General features: G+C 56.0%; 1 protein-coding gene across 1 annotated transcript; it reads right to left on the reverse strand.

Annotated features, from left to right (window-relative positions):
* Positions 1 to 6,831: 6,831 nt before the first annotated feature.
* RABAC1 (Rab acceptor 1) lies at positions 6,832 to 9,847 on the reverse strand. The gene is made up of 5 exons (XM_042968698.1): positions 9,665 to 9,847; positions 9,144 to 9,356; positions 8,741 to 8,838; positions 7,148 to 7,249; positions 6,832 to 7,065 (listed from the first exon to the last, which is right to left on the reverse strand). Exons 1-5 carry the CDS (start codon positions 9,718 to 9,720, stop codon positions 6,977 to 6,979), a joined length of 558 nt encoding a protein of 185 aa, XP_042824632.1. The 5' UTR covers positions 9,721 to 9,847; the 3' UTR covers positions 6,832 to 6,976.
* Positions 9,848 to 13,808: the final 3,961 nt, after the last annotated feature.

A 13,808-nucleotide genomic window follows, 5' to 3' on the forward strand; every position in this document is an offset into this window, starting at 1 on the left:
CCCAGACTCGGCCGCATTTGGAAGGCTCCAGGGCCCTGCACCCCGAACTCGGAGACTGGAATGACAGTTCCTGCCACCCCAAACTGAGAAGGGCAGTCCTCAGTCTCTGCACCCCCAGTTGTACAACCACACGTCCAGCCTCTGCCCCAAGCCAGTCAGCTGCCTCCCATGTGGCCACGCGCCACACAGCTGGACTCCTGGCCTAAGACCCCGCACCAGGCCCTCTGTCATGTGAAACGGGGCTCCCGCTCCCCAGTCCTACCGCCCCCAGAGCACCAGGCCCTTGTTATGAAACGTGTCCGCAACAAGCATCATCTCAAATCGTGCCATCAGATCCCCACTTTATGCTCCCCTGGACTAGACCACTGAGCTCCTCATCTGTTACCCCAAAGTACGTACCAGCCTCTGAGACCCTCAACCAGGTACCCCTATTCTGTCATCCGTAAGAGACAAGCAGACACCATCCCGGTTCCTTCAAACTACCCACCGGAACCCCCAGTCTCTGCTGCCCCATCCCGTCACCCCCAGGTAGATCAGGGGAACTCCAACCCGTCACCCCAAGCAAGGTGACGGGCCTCACAGTTTCTGAACCTAAACTGAACTTGTGTTCACACAAATTGGCCCCAAGGACACCAGTCTCTGTCACCTGGAACTGAGCGACTGAATCCCCCACTGACGTCGCCCCAAAACAGGGCCCCCGACATCTGGTCTCATCACCCCAACCTAGACAGTTGATCCCAGCCTCTGTCTCCCCCAACTGGACAACAGAATCCAAATCGCTCTCAACCCAACCTGGACAAAAGGACGGCTCAGTCATTGTCACCCTGTACTAGAAAACAAGACCCATAGTTTCTGTCACCCTCTCAAGACGACTAGACCTATAGTTTCTGTCACCTCAAATGTGACAATGGGGGAAATAAAGTCTGTCGCTTCAACTGCCTTCACAAGTTAGCAATCTGAGCCCCAGTCCCCCACTCAGGCTACACAGCCAAACCTCCAGTCTTAACTGGTTTGTTACCCCAAGATATCCTGGGACCCCAGCCTCTGTCCTATAAAAGTAGACAGCCAAACCCCCAGTCTCCTTGCCCCAAATGCCCGTTAGTACCTCCGGTTTGTCGCTCGACACGAGATAACCAGACCCCCATCTGGCATCCCAAATATCTCAGGGACCCTCATCTTTGTCCCACAAAACTGGGCAGCCAGACGTTCAGAGTCTGTCAACCCAAAGGGTCCCTGGGACCCTGCTTTCTTTTATTTTTTATTAATTATTTTTAATGTTTATTTATTGTCTTGGGGGGGTGCAGAGAGCAGGCAGGGGAGGGGCAGAAAGAGAGGGGGACACAGATGCCAAAGCAGGTTCCAGGCTCTGAGCTGTCAGCGCAGAGCCCGATGCGGGGCTCGAACTCACGGACTGGGAGATCATGACCCGAGCTGAAGTCAGACGCTTAACCCACTGAGCCACCCAGGCGCCCCCCGCTTTCTTCCCTACAACAACCAAGCTTTCAGTCTCTATCAAATACTCCTGGAACCCATTCTCTGACCCACAGCACCAGGCGGCTGACCCAAGACTCTGCTACCCCGAACAAGGCAAGGGTCCCTCTGTCATTCAATATCGAACACCTAGGTGCAAGAAGTGTCACCTCACGCTAGAGATGGGCACCCCCATCCCCTTTAACCTTCATCTGGTCAGGCAGACTCATCTGCCTGAACGGGACCCTGAACGGAACAGACCCCTCATTCCACTCATGCCAAACTAGACCCGAGAACCCCAGACACTCCGTCCCAAAGTGCACCACTGATTCTTAATCTCTGTCATCCTGAACTAGACAGCTGGCCTCCTAGGCTCTGCCACTCCAAGCCAAGTCCTGACTCCCAGAACCCTAGTCTCTGCCACCCCAATCTAGGCAAACGAACCCCCACTTTGTATGTCCCAAACTAGGCATCCAGATCCCCAGGATCTGGCCTCCCCGTTAGACAAAGAAAGCCCAGGGTCCTCCAAAATCCCAATCATGACAACCACGTCCCTAAGCTCTGCCTTCCAAGCCAAACAACAGACCCCAGTCAGTCCGTCACTCCAACGAGGTGACCAGACCTGCAGTGTCTGCCGTTTCAAACTAATCGAGTGGACCCCAATGTCTCTCACCCCAAACCAAAGCCCCGAACCCCAGTGTCATCACCCCAAACCAGACAACCAGTCCCTCGGCAGTCTCTATAACCCCAAACTGGACAATTGGACTATGTGTCTGATACCCCAAATGGGATGACCAGACTGCAAGCCTCAGACACCCTGATGGAGCACGCCTGATCCGCGATCCCTGTTGCTCCAAACTAGTCACTGAATGCTCAGTCTGGCATCCCAGACCTTAAAATGTCGGTGTCTTGGGCACCTGGGTGGCCCGGTTGGTTAAGCATCCCACTTCGGTTCAGGTCATGATCTCGCGGTTCGTGAGTTCGAGCCCCGCATTGGCTCTGTGCTGACAGCTCGGAGCCTGGAGCCTGCTTCGGATTCTGGGTCTCCCTCTCTCTCTGCCCCTCCCCTGCTCGCAGTCTGTCTGTCTCTCTCTAAAATAAATAAACGTTAAAAAAAAATTAAAATAAATAAATAAACATTAAAAAAATTTTTTTTAATGTTGGTGTCTCAGTCTAGCAACTACATACTGTCTCCCCAAACTAGATCTTAGAATCCCAGCTCCATCACCCCAATCCTGACAAAAACCCCCATCTCTGACAGCTCCAGTCCCGGTCACTCCCAACCAGACAAAAGAGTCCCTAATCTGTCACTTAACATTTGAGAACTAGACGCACTGTGTTCTTAACCCCAAACTAGACAAGCAGACATTCCCCAAACTAAAAAATGTGACTCCCCAGTCACTGTCACTGCACATGGCCACGAGACCCCCCCCCGAAACTCTGACACAGCAGGACCCCCGGGCTCTTCCTGCTCTAAACTAGACAGCGTGGCCTGTCTCTGCTGCTTCAAGGGGACAACAGACCCCAATCAGTTCACCTCCAGCCAAGGGGACACCCTACCTTGTCATCCCAAGCAAGGGTCCTGGACTCTCAGGGTCATCCCCCAAATTAGCCACCTAGATACCCACACCCCTTTTCTATCATCCAAAGCTAGATAAATGATCACCTCAAAGCTGATAAAAGATCCCAAATTTCTTTTTTTTTTTTCAATTTTTGAGAGAGAGAGAACTAGTGGGGGAGGAGCAGAGGGAGAGGGAGAGAGAGAGGGAGAGAATCTTAAGCAGGCTCCACACTCAGCTCAGCCCCCCACTCAGGGCTTGACCCCAAGACCCTGGGGTCATGACCTTAGCCGAAATCAAGAGTCGGATGCTTAACCGACTGAGCCACCCAGGTGCCCCGTCCCCAGTTTTCTATTACCCCAAACTAGAAACTGTCTCCGCAACTGAGACAACGAGGTGTCCCATCTGAAACCTAGAATGAGGCTTAGGCCCTCCCTGGCCCCGTCACTCAGCACGAGACTAGATCCCTTGTTCCCGTCATGCCAAACCTGGACCCACGGGCTCCTTAATCATGAAGTCGACAGCCACATTCCCAATTTGTCACTCCCGGACAGCCAGCTGGACTCCCAGGATCTGTCACCAAAATAGACGGCCAGTCCTTTGTCCCCTTGGTGAGACACCGAGCCCTCCTTGTTTTTGTTGCCCCAATCCAAACCTCTCAATGCAAGGTCATTCAGGAGGCATGTCTGGGGAACAGGCTTGACCATCCGGATGGAAACTTCTGGTCTGAGGCATCTCAATAACCCAACATCAGAATTAGGGACCTGTAATCAGTCATTCCCCGCCCCCACTTCCCCCACCCGGTCCTCGGCCTCTGGGCTGGTCTAACCTCTGGGCTGTCTCTCAACCTCCCAACCCCAACCATAACCCCCCAACCCCAGGCTGCTGACTTGCCACAGTGATTTCTGTCTCGGCCCTTGGGCCCCTGACCTCGTCATGTCCAAACAAGGCAGCCTGACCACATTCCCTCCAGACTCAGCAGCATAAACTGGACGTGGTGGCCACCGACCCTGTGGGCTTGAAGACTGTCTCCCCCAGGAGCACAGGCATCTCGATCAGCAAACAAAACACCATCTACTACCCCAGACCTGGGATTGGGAGCCTGGCCTTGGAGTAGACCCGGGGGGGTGTTGCCGGGGCGGGGGGGGGGGGGGGGCCTGCCTCAGCTCCTGGCCTCCAGGTTTCATCTCCCAGAAGCCCATCTCTGGCTCCCTCCCTGGAGAAAGTCTACAGGAAGCACTTTTCCGCCCTCTGGTGGCGGCCACTGGAAGCACGCCCCTGGTGACTGACTGGGACCAATGTGGACCCAGACACCCAGGCCCCCTGGTCCTCCCTGTCTTGCTGGAAACTGAAGCCTGGGGGTCATCCTTGCCTGCCCCCTCCCACTCAGCTCCCACGCAGGCCCGTCACAGAGCTCCTTGTCCTGAACCTGTCCCTCCTCTCCCCTCCACGTCCCTGGCTCATCCTCCCGGGCCCCATTCCCTCTAGCCCATCCCCCACATGACCCCAAAGGGATATTTCTAAAACTCACACCTGACCCTGTCCCCCCAGTGTTCAAAACCCTTCTAGAGTCCACATTACCTTAAGCTGAAATCCAAAGACCTTCTCTACGGCTTGCAGATCCTGCATGATCTGGCTCCAACAACCTCCCCACCGTGATCTCCTACAGCTATTCCCCTCACTCCCTTCACCCAGCCACAAGCGCTGCCTTGTCACTGAGCAGGTCCCACCCCAGGGCCTTTGCACTTGCTGTCCTCTCTGGCCAGAATACTGTTCCTCCAGACCTCCAAGGAGCCATCTCCTCCTGGTGCCCAGCAGGGCCCTGCCTCCCTACGCTAAGTGAGCCCTCTCCTTCCACAAGGACTCTCTAGCCTCGCCCAGTCCGGTTTTATTGGTTTCACAAGCTGATCACTTGCTGAGTTTCCTGTCTGCTGGGTGTTTGGTTTGTGTATCGAGCGCCTCTCCCACTGAACGTGAGCCCCGGGAAGGCAGGGCCTCGTCTGTTTGTGGTGCTGCTGTTTCCCCAGCATGTCAGCCGGCGTGTCCAGTAACCCCAGGATACGAGCCCCAATGTAACTTTATATTTTCTACTCAATCACCTTTTTCTTAAAGTAGGTTTCATGCCCAGCACGGAGCCCAATGTGGGGCTTGAATTCATGACCCCGAGATCAAGACCTGAGCTGAGATCACGAGTCAGATGCTCGACCGACTGAGCCACCCAGACGCCCCATCTACTTAATCACATTTTAAAAAGCAAGGAAAAAAGTGAAAATAATACATTTACCTCGTCTCTGCAACATATTGTCCTTCCAACATATAGCCAGGATAGAAAATAATTAAGACATTTTATACCCTTTCCTGCTAAGTCTTTGGAACCTGATGTGGATTTTATACTCACAGCACATCTCAATTCAGACCAGCCACGTTTCTTTCAAGTGCTCACTAGTCACATGTGGCTGGTGCCTCGTGTGATGGAATGATTCCAGAACAACGCGGGGTATGCAGTGGGCCCTCGATAAAACACCTGCTGATGGAATGGTGAGTGGGTGGAGTTTGGATGGCGACACTCCAGGTTGGAGAGGCCAGGGGGCCGCGCTGTAAGGTCTGGGGCCGTGGTTCTGCTCAGGCCACACCACCCACAGCTCTTCCCGGAGCTGGCTCCATGTCCCCTCGAGGCTCACTGAAAGGTCACCTCCTCGGAGAGCCCTCCCAGACCAGCCCTGTGTGGTAGCCCCGCTTTGCTGTCACATCTGCCTGGTGTTTCCCCTGCCGGGCGCGGTCCTCTTGTGTCAATGCTCCCAGGTGGCGGAAGGTATTCATGTTACGACGAAACGCAGGCTGCGTCACTCGCAACCTCACTCAGGGTAAAACCACAGCCCTCACCGAAGCCGGCCAGTTTCCCGCTGCCCCCACCACGTGGGCCTCCTGGCTGCACCCCCAGGACCCCCAGGCTCCCTGCTGCCTCCGGACCTTTGACCCGCTTCTCCCTCTGCCCAGAGCATTTTCTTAAGGATCTGCAGCTGCCCCTTCACTCAGCGTCACCTGGGGGAGGCCTTCCTCAACCTGCGACTCGTCTCCAGAACTTTCTTTATGCAGGAAAGTGTTAACACGGTAGGCTGTCCTTGCAGAGGGCTGCTTGCATAGCTGGCCCCGGGCTGGTGTCTGGGAACTGGGATTCCAGAAGGCTTCCCCCTGGTCCTCGATAAGAGTGACTCACTGTGTCTACACTGTGCCGAGGGTACTGTTTATGCCGAACGCCTGCTTTCCTTCTGGGAGCCTGGGCTTCCGGTACACGCTAGACGGAGGGTGCTCGTGTGGCCGCCCCCCAGCAGAAAGCCCGGGCAGAGTCTCTAAGGAGCCTCCCCGGCAGACATCCACACCCGCTGTCACAACTCGCCGCTGGAGGAACAGAGCACAGCGTGTGGGAGTCCCCTGAGAGAGGACTCTGGGAAGCTGGGGCCGGGATTTCTCTGGATTCTGCCCCAAGTGCCTTTTCTCTTCGCTTTGTCACCTTCCACGATAATGAATTACAGCTGTAGCTCCAACTATATACCGAGTCCTCCTAGCAAATCACTGAACGGGGCGGGGCGGGGGGCGTGGTCTGGGGTACCCCTGGCTGGCTCACTCCCCGCCCCTCCCCGGCACTCACCACCATTTGCGGTCCTATCATAGTTTAGTGGTTTATCTTGTTTAATGAATCCCCCACCGCCCCAGCCAGGGGCCCCCTCCTTCTTGGTCTCTGCAGTCTCCCCAACACCCCCCGCACGGGCCCACAGAAGAGCCCGGGGAGTATCGGCCGAAGGACGACTGTAACAGCTTTATTTCCGAAGCTGGAATCCCTCCCCGGGCCTGTAAGGGGGCTCCGGCCAGGAGTGCAGAGCCGTGCGGGGCAGGGGTGACCAGGGACGAGGCAGCTGCCTCGGGGGGCCGGCGGGTCCTCAGACACCTCACACTGGTTCCATCTGCAGCTCCTCCCCATCCCCGGCCTCCGTCTGGTGGAAGGCGGCATGGGAGCCGATGACCACGAGGGTGGCTCCTGCAGGAAAATGGGCAGATCAGGGCGTCACTCCTCACCTGCCCCCCACCGCCCACCCCGGCTCCCCCGACCCTGTACTCACCCAGGACCCAGAAGACGGCAGAGCCTGCACCAGCCAGCCAGAAGAAGGGAAAGGAGACGGCCCCGGCCAGAGCGTACTGATGGGCTGGGCTCACCTCTCGGCCTGGGGGACAGACGGCATTGGACACTCGTGCCCTCTCCCCGGTAACTCCTGGTGCCCCCCACGCCAGTCTGGTGTCACAAGCTCCGGGAGCCTCAGGATCATCCAAACTCCTCATGTCAAGGGCTCCTCCAGCCCTGGCCTCACCCATTTCTCTGATGTTCCCACACTCTGCCAGAACAGAGAACACCTCCCTCCCTGCCCTCTCCCTGCTGTTCACTGCCCTTCAGCCCCACTCCTGCTAGGGAGCCTCCAGGCTCCCCCTTCCCTAGACTATCGTTCTCCTTTTTTTTTTTAAATGTTTATTTATTTTTGAGAGAGAAAAGAAACAGAGTGCAAGTGGGGGAGGGCAGAGAAAGAGGGAGACACAGAATCCAAAGCAGGCTCCAGGCTCTGAGCTGTCAGCACAGAGCCTGACGTGGGGCTCGAACCCACGAACCTGAGTTCATGACCTGAGCCGAAGTCAGACACTTAACCGACTGAGCCACCCAGGCACCCCAAAAGTTTTTTTATTCATTTTGAGAGACAGAGTGCAGGAGGAGCAGAGAGAGGGAGAGAATCCCAAGCAGGCCCACACTGCCAGCATGGAGCCCGATGTGGGGCCTGAACTCATGAACCACAAGATCATGACCTATGCCCAAATCAAGAGTCAGACACCCAACTGACTGAGCCACCCAGGCGTCCCTGTGGGCGTGTTTCTTGTGTCTGTACAAAGTTCCCCAAGAATCTGGTTTATGGGTGATGGAGAAACTGAATGATTTCACATAGTAATATAGATTTCTAGCTTCTCGCGGCACAGCGGAAGATCAGGTCTCCGTGCCTCCTGGCAGCGGGGTCATGGCTGTGCTCCAGGCACTCCCTCCATGCCCTGTGTGTGCCTGACATGCCCCTCAGCCAGCTCACCCCTGTCATGGACGGAACGTGCAAACCCCTGAAGGACTTTCTCTTAGGTCTTCCCGTTTGAACCCAGCTCTCCCTTTTCACCACTCGGAACCGTGAGCTTCCCCGAGTGGAGACTCAGGCCCCTCTTTCTTCCCAGTGGTGCCTAGGGCCGGTCTGGGACCACATGAGCCACAAACCTCAGCTTCCCTCTCTGAGCGGTCCCAAGATCTTTCTGGCCCCACCCCAGGAAGCAGGAAAGGGCAGGGACACAGATCTAGGCCGGTGTAAGGTCGCCACCTGGTGTCCAATGTGGGTACTTGCAGCTGATGCTTTCTGCAGGGAGGTGAAGGAGGATGGAGGAGGAAAAGTAGGTTTGAGGGACAGGGTGAAGAGTAGGTTCTGGGGTATCTCCAGGCTGAGGAGTGCCAACGCGGTGGGGGGAGGGGGCTGTCTGAGACTGGGTGTGAGTATCTGGTGTGTCTGAGATGGGTCGAGTTTGAGGGATCTGGTGTAGATCTAGGCTTGGGCAGACTAGGGTCAGGGGTCTAAGGCTTGTGGTCCAAGAACAGGATATGAAGAATCAGGGAACCGTCAGGACAGGGGATTTCTCACCAAAAAGCACAAACTTGGACTGCAACGTGCGCAGATAGAGGATGTAACAGGCGCCAAAGAAGACAGCCAGAGCCACCAGCAGCATGGGGGACGTCACCCTGGAGGAGGGTAGGGAAGCATGGGTCAAGCAGCTGGGAATGAGCCAACCAAGGGGACCTTGACCACCTACACCGGTGGATAGCAGGCTACGCCCTTGAGACCTGGCAAGACCAGGTCACATCTGGTCACACTGTGTCCCTGCCAGGCTGACGGGGCCGTAGGGGCCTGGCCAGTGAGAAGAGGGACTGGACGCGGAAGGCGGGGCCGACCGGGGGTGGGCTGGGGGTGCGGGGTGGGCAGTGCTGGGGGGGGGGGGGCGAGGCCCGACCGGTGGGGTTAAGTGCGGGACGGGAGAGGCACTCACACACAGTACAGGATCAGGCCCAGGAACACGAACACATAGTTGCTCTGGTAGTATTCCACGTTGCGTACGAGGCGCTGGCACAGCTCGCCCAGGTTGCGGGGCCGCGAGAAGCGCCGCTGGTCCACGAAGGAGCCCCAGGGCCGGATGGTCGCGCGGCGCCTCTCCAGCCACTCACGGCCCGCGCCCGATGGGATCAGTTTCGGCAGCAGGGTCCTAGTGGACGGGGCCGGGTCAGCGGTAGACCGGGATGGAGCCTGGGCCCCCAATCCCCTACCTCCGAGCAGTAAGGGGGCCGAGTGGGGGGGGGGTGGACTCTGGGGTGCTACGGGGTAAAGGTCCAAGACTCCTGGATCCAAGAGGAGGAGGGGCCGAGGGCCCAGACTCCAGAGTCTTCGAAGAGGACACCAGGGGCCCAGACTCTAGTGTCTGGGGCCCGGATTTCTGGGACCCGAGGGAGGAGGGGGCGGGGGGCCAGGGCTCCCGGGTTTCGGTCAGGGGCGGGCTAGAGCCAGCTTGCTCACGAGGCGCTCAGCCCTTCCGGCTCGGCATCCTTCTGCGGGTCCTTCTCGGCCGCCATGTCTGTGTCGTGAGGGGTAGGGCCGCTGTAACGAGCCCGGGGATCTGCAGACCCCGGCGGCCCCGCGCGAGCTCTGCCCCACCCAGCGGAGCAGACGTGGCGCCGTTCCGGAGCCGCCGGGGGCGGCGGTTCTGCCGCCGAGCATTGTGGGAGTTGTAGTCCTGCTGACGCCCGGGAGGGTCGGGCTCGCGAAACACCTTGGGAGGTGCAGTCGCGTAAAGCGGCGGAGCGCCTCTGGGCATCATGGGAGTTGTAGTTTTAGAAGCGGGGCGTTCAGCTTGGGGAAGGTGGGTCTTCAGGAGTCGGGGCGTTCCGGGAGATCGAAAGGCAGAAGCAGAAGCAGTCGTCGTGTACTCACTCCCCTGCAGGGTACAATGAGGATCATGGAGAACTGTCGTCCTGACTCTAGAGTGCATACAAAACACCCAGAGGGCTTGATAAGACACTCACGTGTTCTGACACCGCAGATCCAGGGTGGGGCCCGTTAATCTGCATCTCCAACGAGTTCCTAGGTAACGCTGATGCTACTGGTCCATGGACCGCATTTTGAACGGAGAGACTAGACAATTCGTGGGAATCTATTTCTTTCCTGGAGGCAGAGACTGGCGAGAGGGCCACGGTCGCTGGAGTGGGTATCTGAGATGGAGGGCAAAGCCCCCCCGCCCCCCAACCCTTGAGCTCCCAGGGATGAATGGGTTAGGACTAGGGACCTTGGGACACCCCCTCCTCTCCCATAGGAGAGGGGAGTTGGGAAAGGGTTGAGAATTTTTAAAAGAGGGAGTTGTTGGGGCGCCTGGGTTGCTCAGTTGGCTCTGGCTCTTGACTTCAGCTCAGGTCATGATGTCACGGTTCCTGGGTTGGAGCTTTCACATCGGGCTCTGTGCTGGAAGTGTGGAGCCTGCTTGGGGTTCTCTGTCTCTGCCCCTCCCCCGCTCATGTGCTCCGTCTCTCTCAAAATAAATACTTAAAAAAATGTTAAATAAATAAAAGAGGGAATTGTTATAACTGAAAGACCCGGGATTCTGGAGTCAGAGAAGAAAGTCTAGGCTGTGTTGACCTTGAACCTCAGTGACTTCATCAGGGCAGTGGAGATCCTAATAGTACCACACTCACTCATGGGGTTATGATGATTCAGTTAAATGGCCCATATACAGTGCTTGAAAGAGTCTTGACACTTTATTCGCTTCAATAAACGGTAGTCAATGTTACTGCCACTACATTATCATAAATGTTTTGATTATTTCTAGAGGTAAGCCTTCTCAAAATTTTTTTAAAGTTTATTTGTTTTGAGAAAGAGAGTGAGGGCAGGGGAGGGGCAAAGAGAGAGGGAGAGACAGAATCCCAGGCAGGCCCCGCCATGTCAGTGCAGAGCCCGACGCAGGGCTCGATCCCACGGACTGTGAGATCATGACCTGAGCCGAAACCAAGAGCTGGACCCTTAACCGACTGAGCCACTCAGACACCCCTCAATTTTTTTTTAATGTTTATTTATTTTTGGGGGGGGGAGGGGCAGAGAAAGAGGGAGACACAGAATCCGAAACAGCCTCCAGGCTCCAAGCCCGACATGGGGCTTGAACTCACGGACCGTGAGATCATGACCTGAGCCGAAGTCGGATGCTTAACCAATTGAGCCACCCAGGCGCCCCAAAAGTAATCTTTATACCCAACATTGGGGCTTGAACTCACAACCCTGGGATCAAGAGTCGCATGTTTTGCCAACTGAGCCAGCGAGGCGCCCCTTGCCTTCCTAAATTTAACAGTCACGTATTAGAAGCTGCAGGCCCCTTGGATGTCCCAAGGTGTGGCTGGTGTCTGAGACATGGCCCTTCCTTTCCCCTAGTTCCCACAGCCATGGCTCCCTCTCAGCCTTTGCCCCTGCCCCTGAGTGAGGGTGGGTTCATGGCCAGAGTTCTAAAGGCGCACACCAGAAGAGCCTCAGGAAGTGTGTGTGGAAATATGGGGAATTGTGGGCTCCCTTACGTGGACTGGAGTTTCAGGGCTGGGTGGACCTGACAAAGAATATCCAGCTAGAATATCCAGGTGACTGTTAACTCCAGTCTCCTAAGATCCACTGTCCCTTTTGGTTTGGACTTGGAGGCCTGCTGGAGGGCGTTCCCATGGGCTGGGGAGACGGCCCCTGCCAAAGGGGCTAGTGAGCAGTAAGCCGGAAGGCCCCCTGTTGCGGGGAGGTCCCGAGCTGAAGCTGAATGAGCCAATGAGCCGTACTTTGAAGGTCAGATTGGCCGGTCACCGTTCATCCCTCCCTTTGTCAGCCCCGGGCCTGCAGCTGAATCTTGTTCAGGCGTCCCACTTGGGTCCGGCTACGAAGGAGGACTGTTAAGGCACAATCAGCCCAGTGCGTTAATGGGGGAAGCGGCACCCGAGTTCAAAGCCATGGGGGCAGCAGGGGTAAGCAGGGGCGCCCTCGAGAGGGACATGAATCTTGGGGACAGTCGGAGACAGAGGTCCAGAGGCCTCCTCCCATGGCCAACCTTGAGAAACTTGGGTTTGACTTTTGTTACGAGAGCTGTTGGGTTTCTTTAGCGAAGGTGTCGCACAGCATGGGCCGTGGACAGTGGTGTCCAGAGGCATTGTGGGGAGTGGCCCTCAGAGGGGTGGGGGGACTTCGAGTCAGGAGATGAGGCCTTGGCACAGGGGCAATGTGGGGGAGGAGGCCCTAAGGCAGAGAGTGTGAGAGATGGGAAGGTCCCTGAGGCAGGGGCATGGGGGGAGATAGTGGGGAGAGGGGGCCATGACGGGGTGGGTCCTGAATTAGGGGGATGGAGGGAGATAAAGGGGTCCCTGAAAAGGCCGTGGGAGACGGGCCCTAGCCCTGTGTTCCCTCCAGTCTGAAGCCTCCTTTCTGCCTCTTGGATCTCTGCAGGGAGTGGAGCTGCGAGTGTAGGAGGGCCTTAGCGCAGACGATCAGAAACCTGGATTATATCCCTGCTGTGTGACTTCAAGGAAGTCCCTGCCCTCTCTGGGCCTCAGATTGTGCAGCTGTCTATGGGAGTACAGGTTTCCCCTACTATCCAAAATGGAGCGTTCCTATAAAACCTCTCATAAGCCAAAATGGCATAAAGTGAAGAGCATCCCCCGCTTTCCAAGAGCTCATCTTACACTACTTTACTTCTACGAAAGACTTACATTAGTATCTGTTTTGGCTAACTGAAACAAATCTGAAGACCATTTTCCCTTTTACAGAAAAGGCCACTATGCGCTCATGTAGGAAAATGTAATTGGTGCAGTGGGCCTGGGCACACACTCACGTGGGGTCTCGGCATCCTGGTCACCCAGACACCCATGCCGGGAAGCAGGTGGGCCCTGATCTGGCCCCAGGCCCTCCTCTGACTCACATCTCTGGGCTGTGTTGAGCGTCTGACTCTCGCTATCGGCTCAGGTCATGATCTCACAGTTCGTAGGTTCAAGTCCCAGATCGGGCCCTGCACTGACAGCACAGTGCCTGCTTGGGATTCTGTGTCTCCCTCTCTTTCTCAAAAATAAATAAACATTAAAAAAAAAAAAAAGCCAAACATAGTCTGTGCCATGATCAGCAACCCCACTCCTAAGCGTGTACCCTGTACAACAGAGATGCATACATGTGTCCTCATCGGAAGACACTGTTACAACGTTCCTATTTCTAGTGGCTCTCAAAGTTACAGATACATGGGACAATGTGTTCAGGACAAGAAGGCAGACACGTAAGACAACATGTTTGTAAGATTTCCTTTATGAAAGTCCAAGAACAAGTGTGGGGGCTGCTGACTAGAAAGGGGCAGGAACTTTCTGGGTGGATGGAAATGTAACATAACCTTGATCCGGGTGGTGGTTATGCAATGTAATTTTTTTTAAATTTTATTTTAGAAAGAGAGAGAGAGTGGGAGAGAGTGGCGGGGGGGGGGGGGTAGGGAAGAGAATCTTAAGCGGACTCCACGCTCAGAGCAGAGCCCCACATGGGGCTCGATCTCATGACCCTGGAATCATGACTTGAGCCAAAATCAAGAGTTGGATGCTCAGCTGACTGAGCCGCCCAGGCACCCTGCAGTGCAATTTTTAAATCATCGAGCTGTGCCCTTAAGAGTTAAGAT

The sequence above is a fragment of the Panthera tigris genome, chromosome E2 (assembly GCF_018350195.1).
Source record: "Panthera tigris isolate Pti1 chromosome E2, P.tigris_Pti1_mat1.1, whole genome shotgun sequence".
NCBI classification, from domain to species: domain Eukaryota; kingdom Metazoa; phylum Chordata; class Mammalia; order Carnivora; family Felidae; genus Panthera; species Panthera tigris.

Excerpts from the sequence above, each read along its gene's own strand:
- RABAC1 (XM_042968698.1), bottom strand. The coding sequence starts at position 9,720 with ATGGCGGCCGAGAAGGACCCGCAGAAGGATGCCGAGCCGGAAGGGCTG. Across the intron at positions 7,250-8,740 it reads GTCCAAGTTTGTGCTTTTTG|GCCGAGAGGTGAGCCCAGCC; the intron begins GTGAGAAATCCC and ends TCTGTCCCCCAG. Across the intron at positions 7,066-7,147 it reads TGCCGTCTTCTGGGTCCTGG|GAGCCACCCTCGTGGTCATC; the intron begins GTGAGTACAGGG and ends ATTTTCCTGCAG.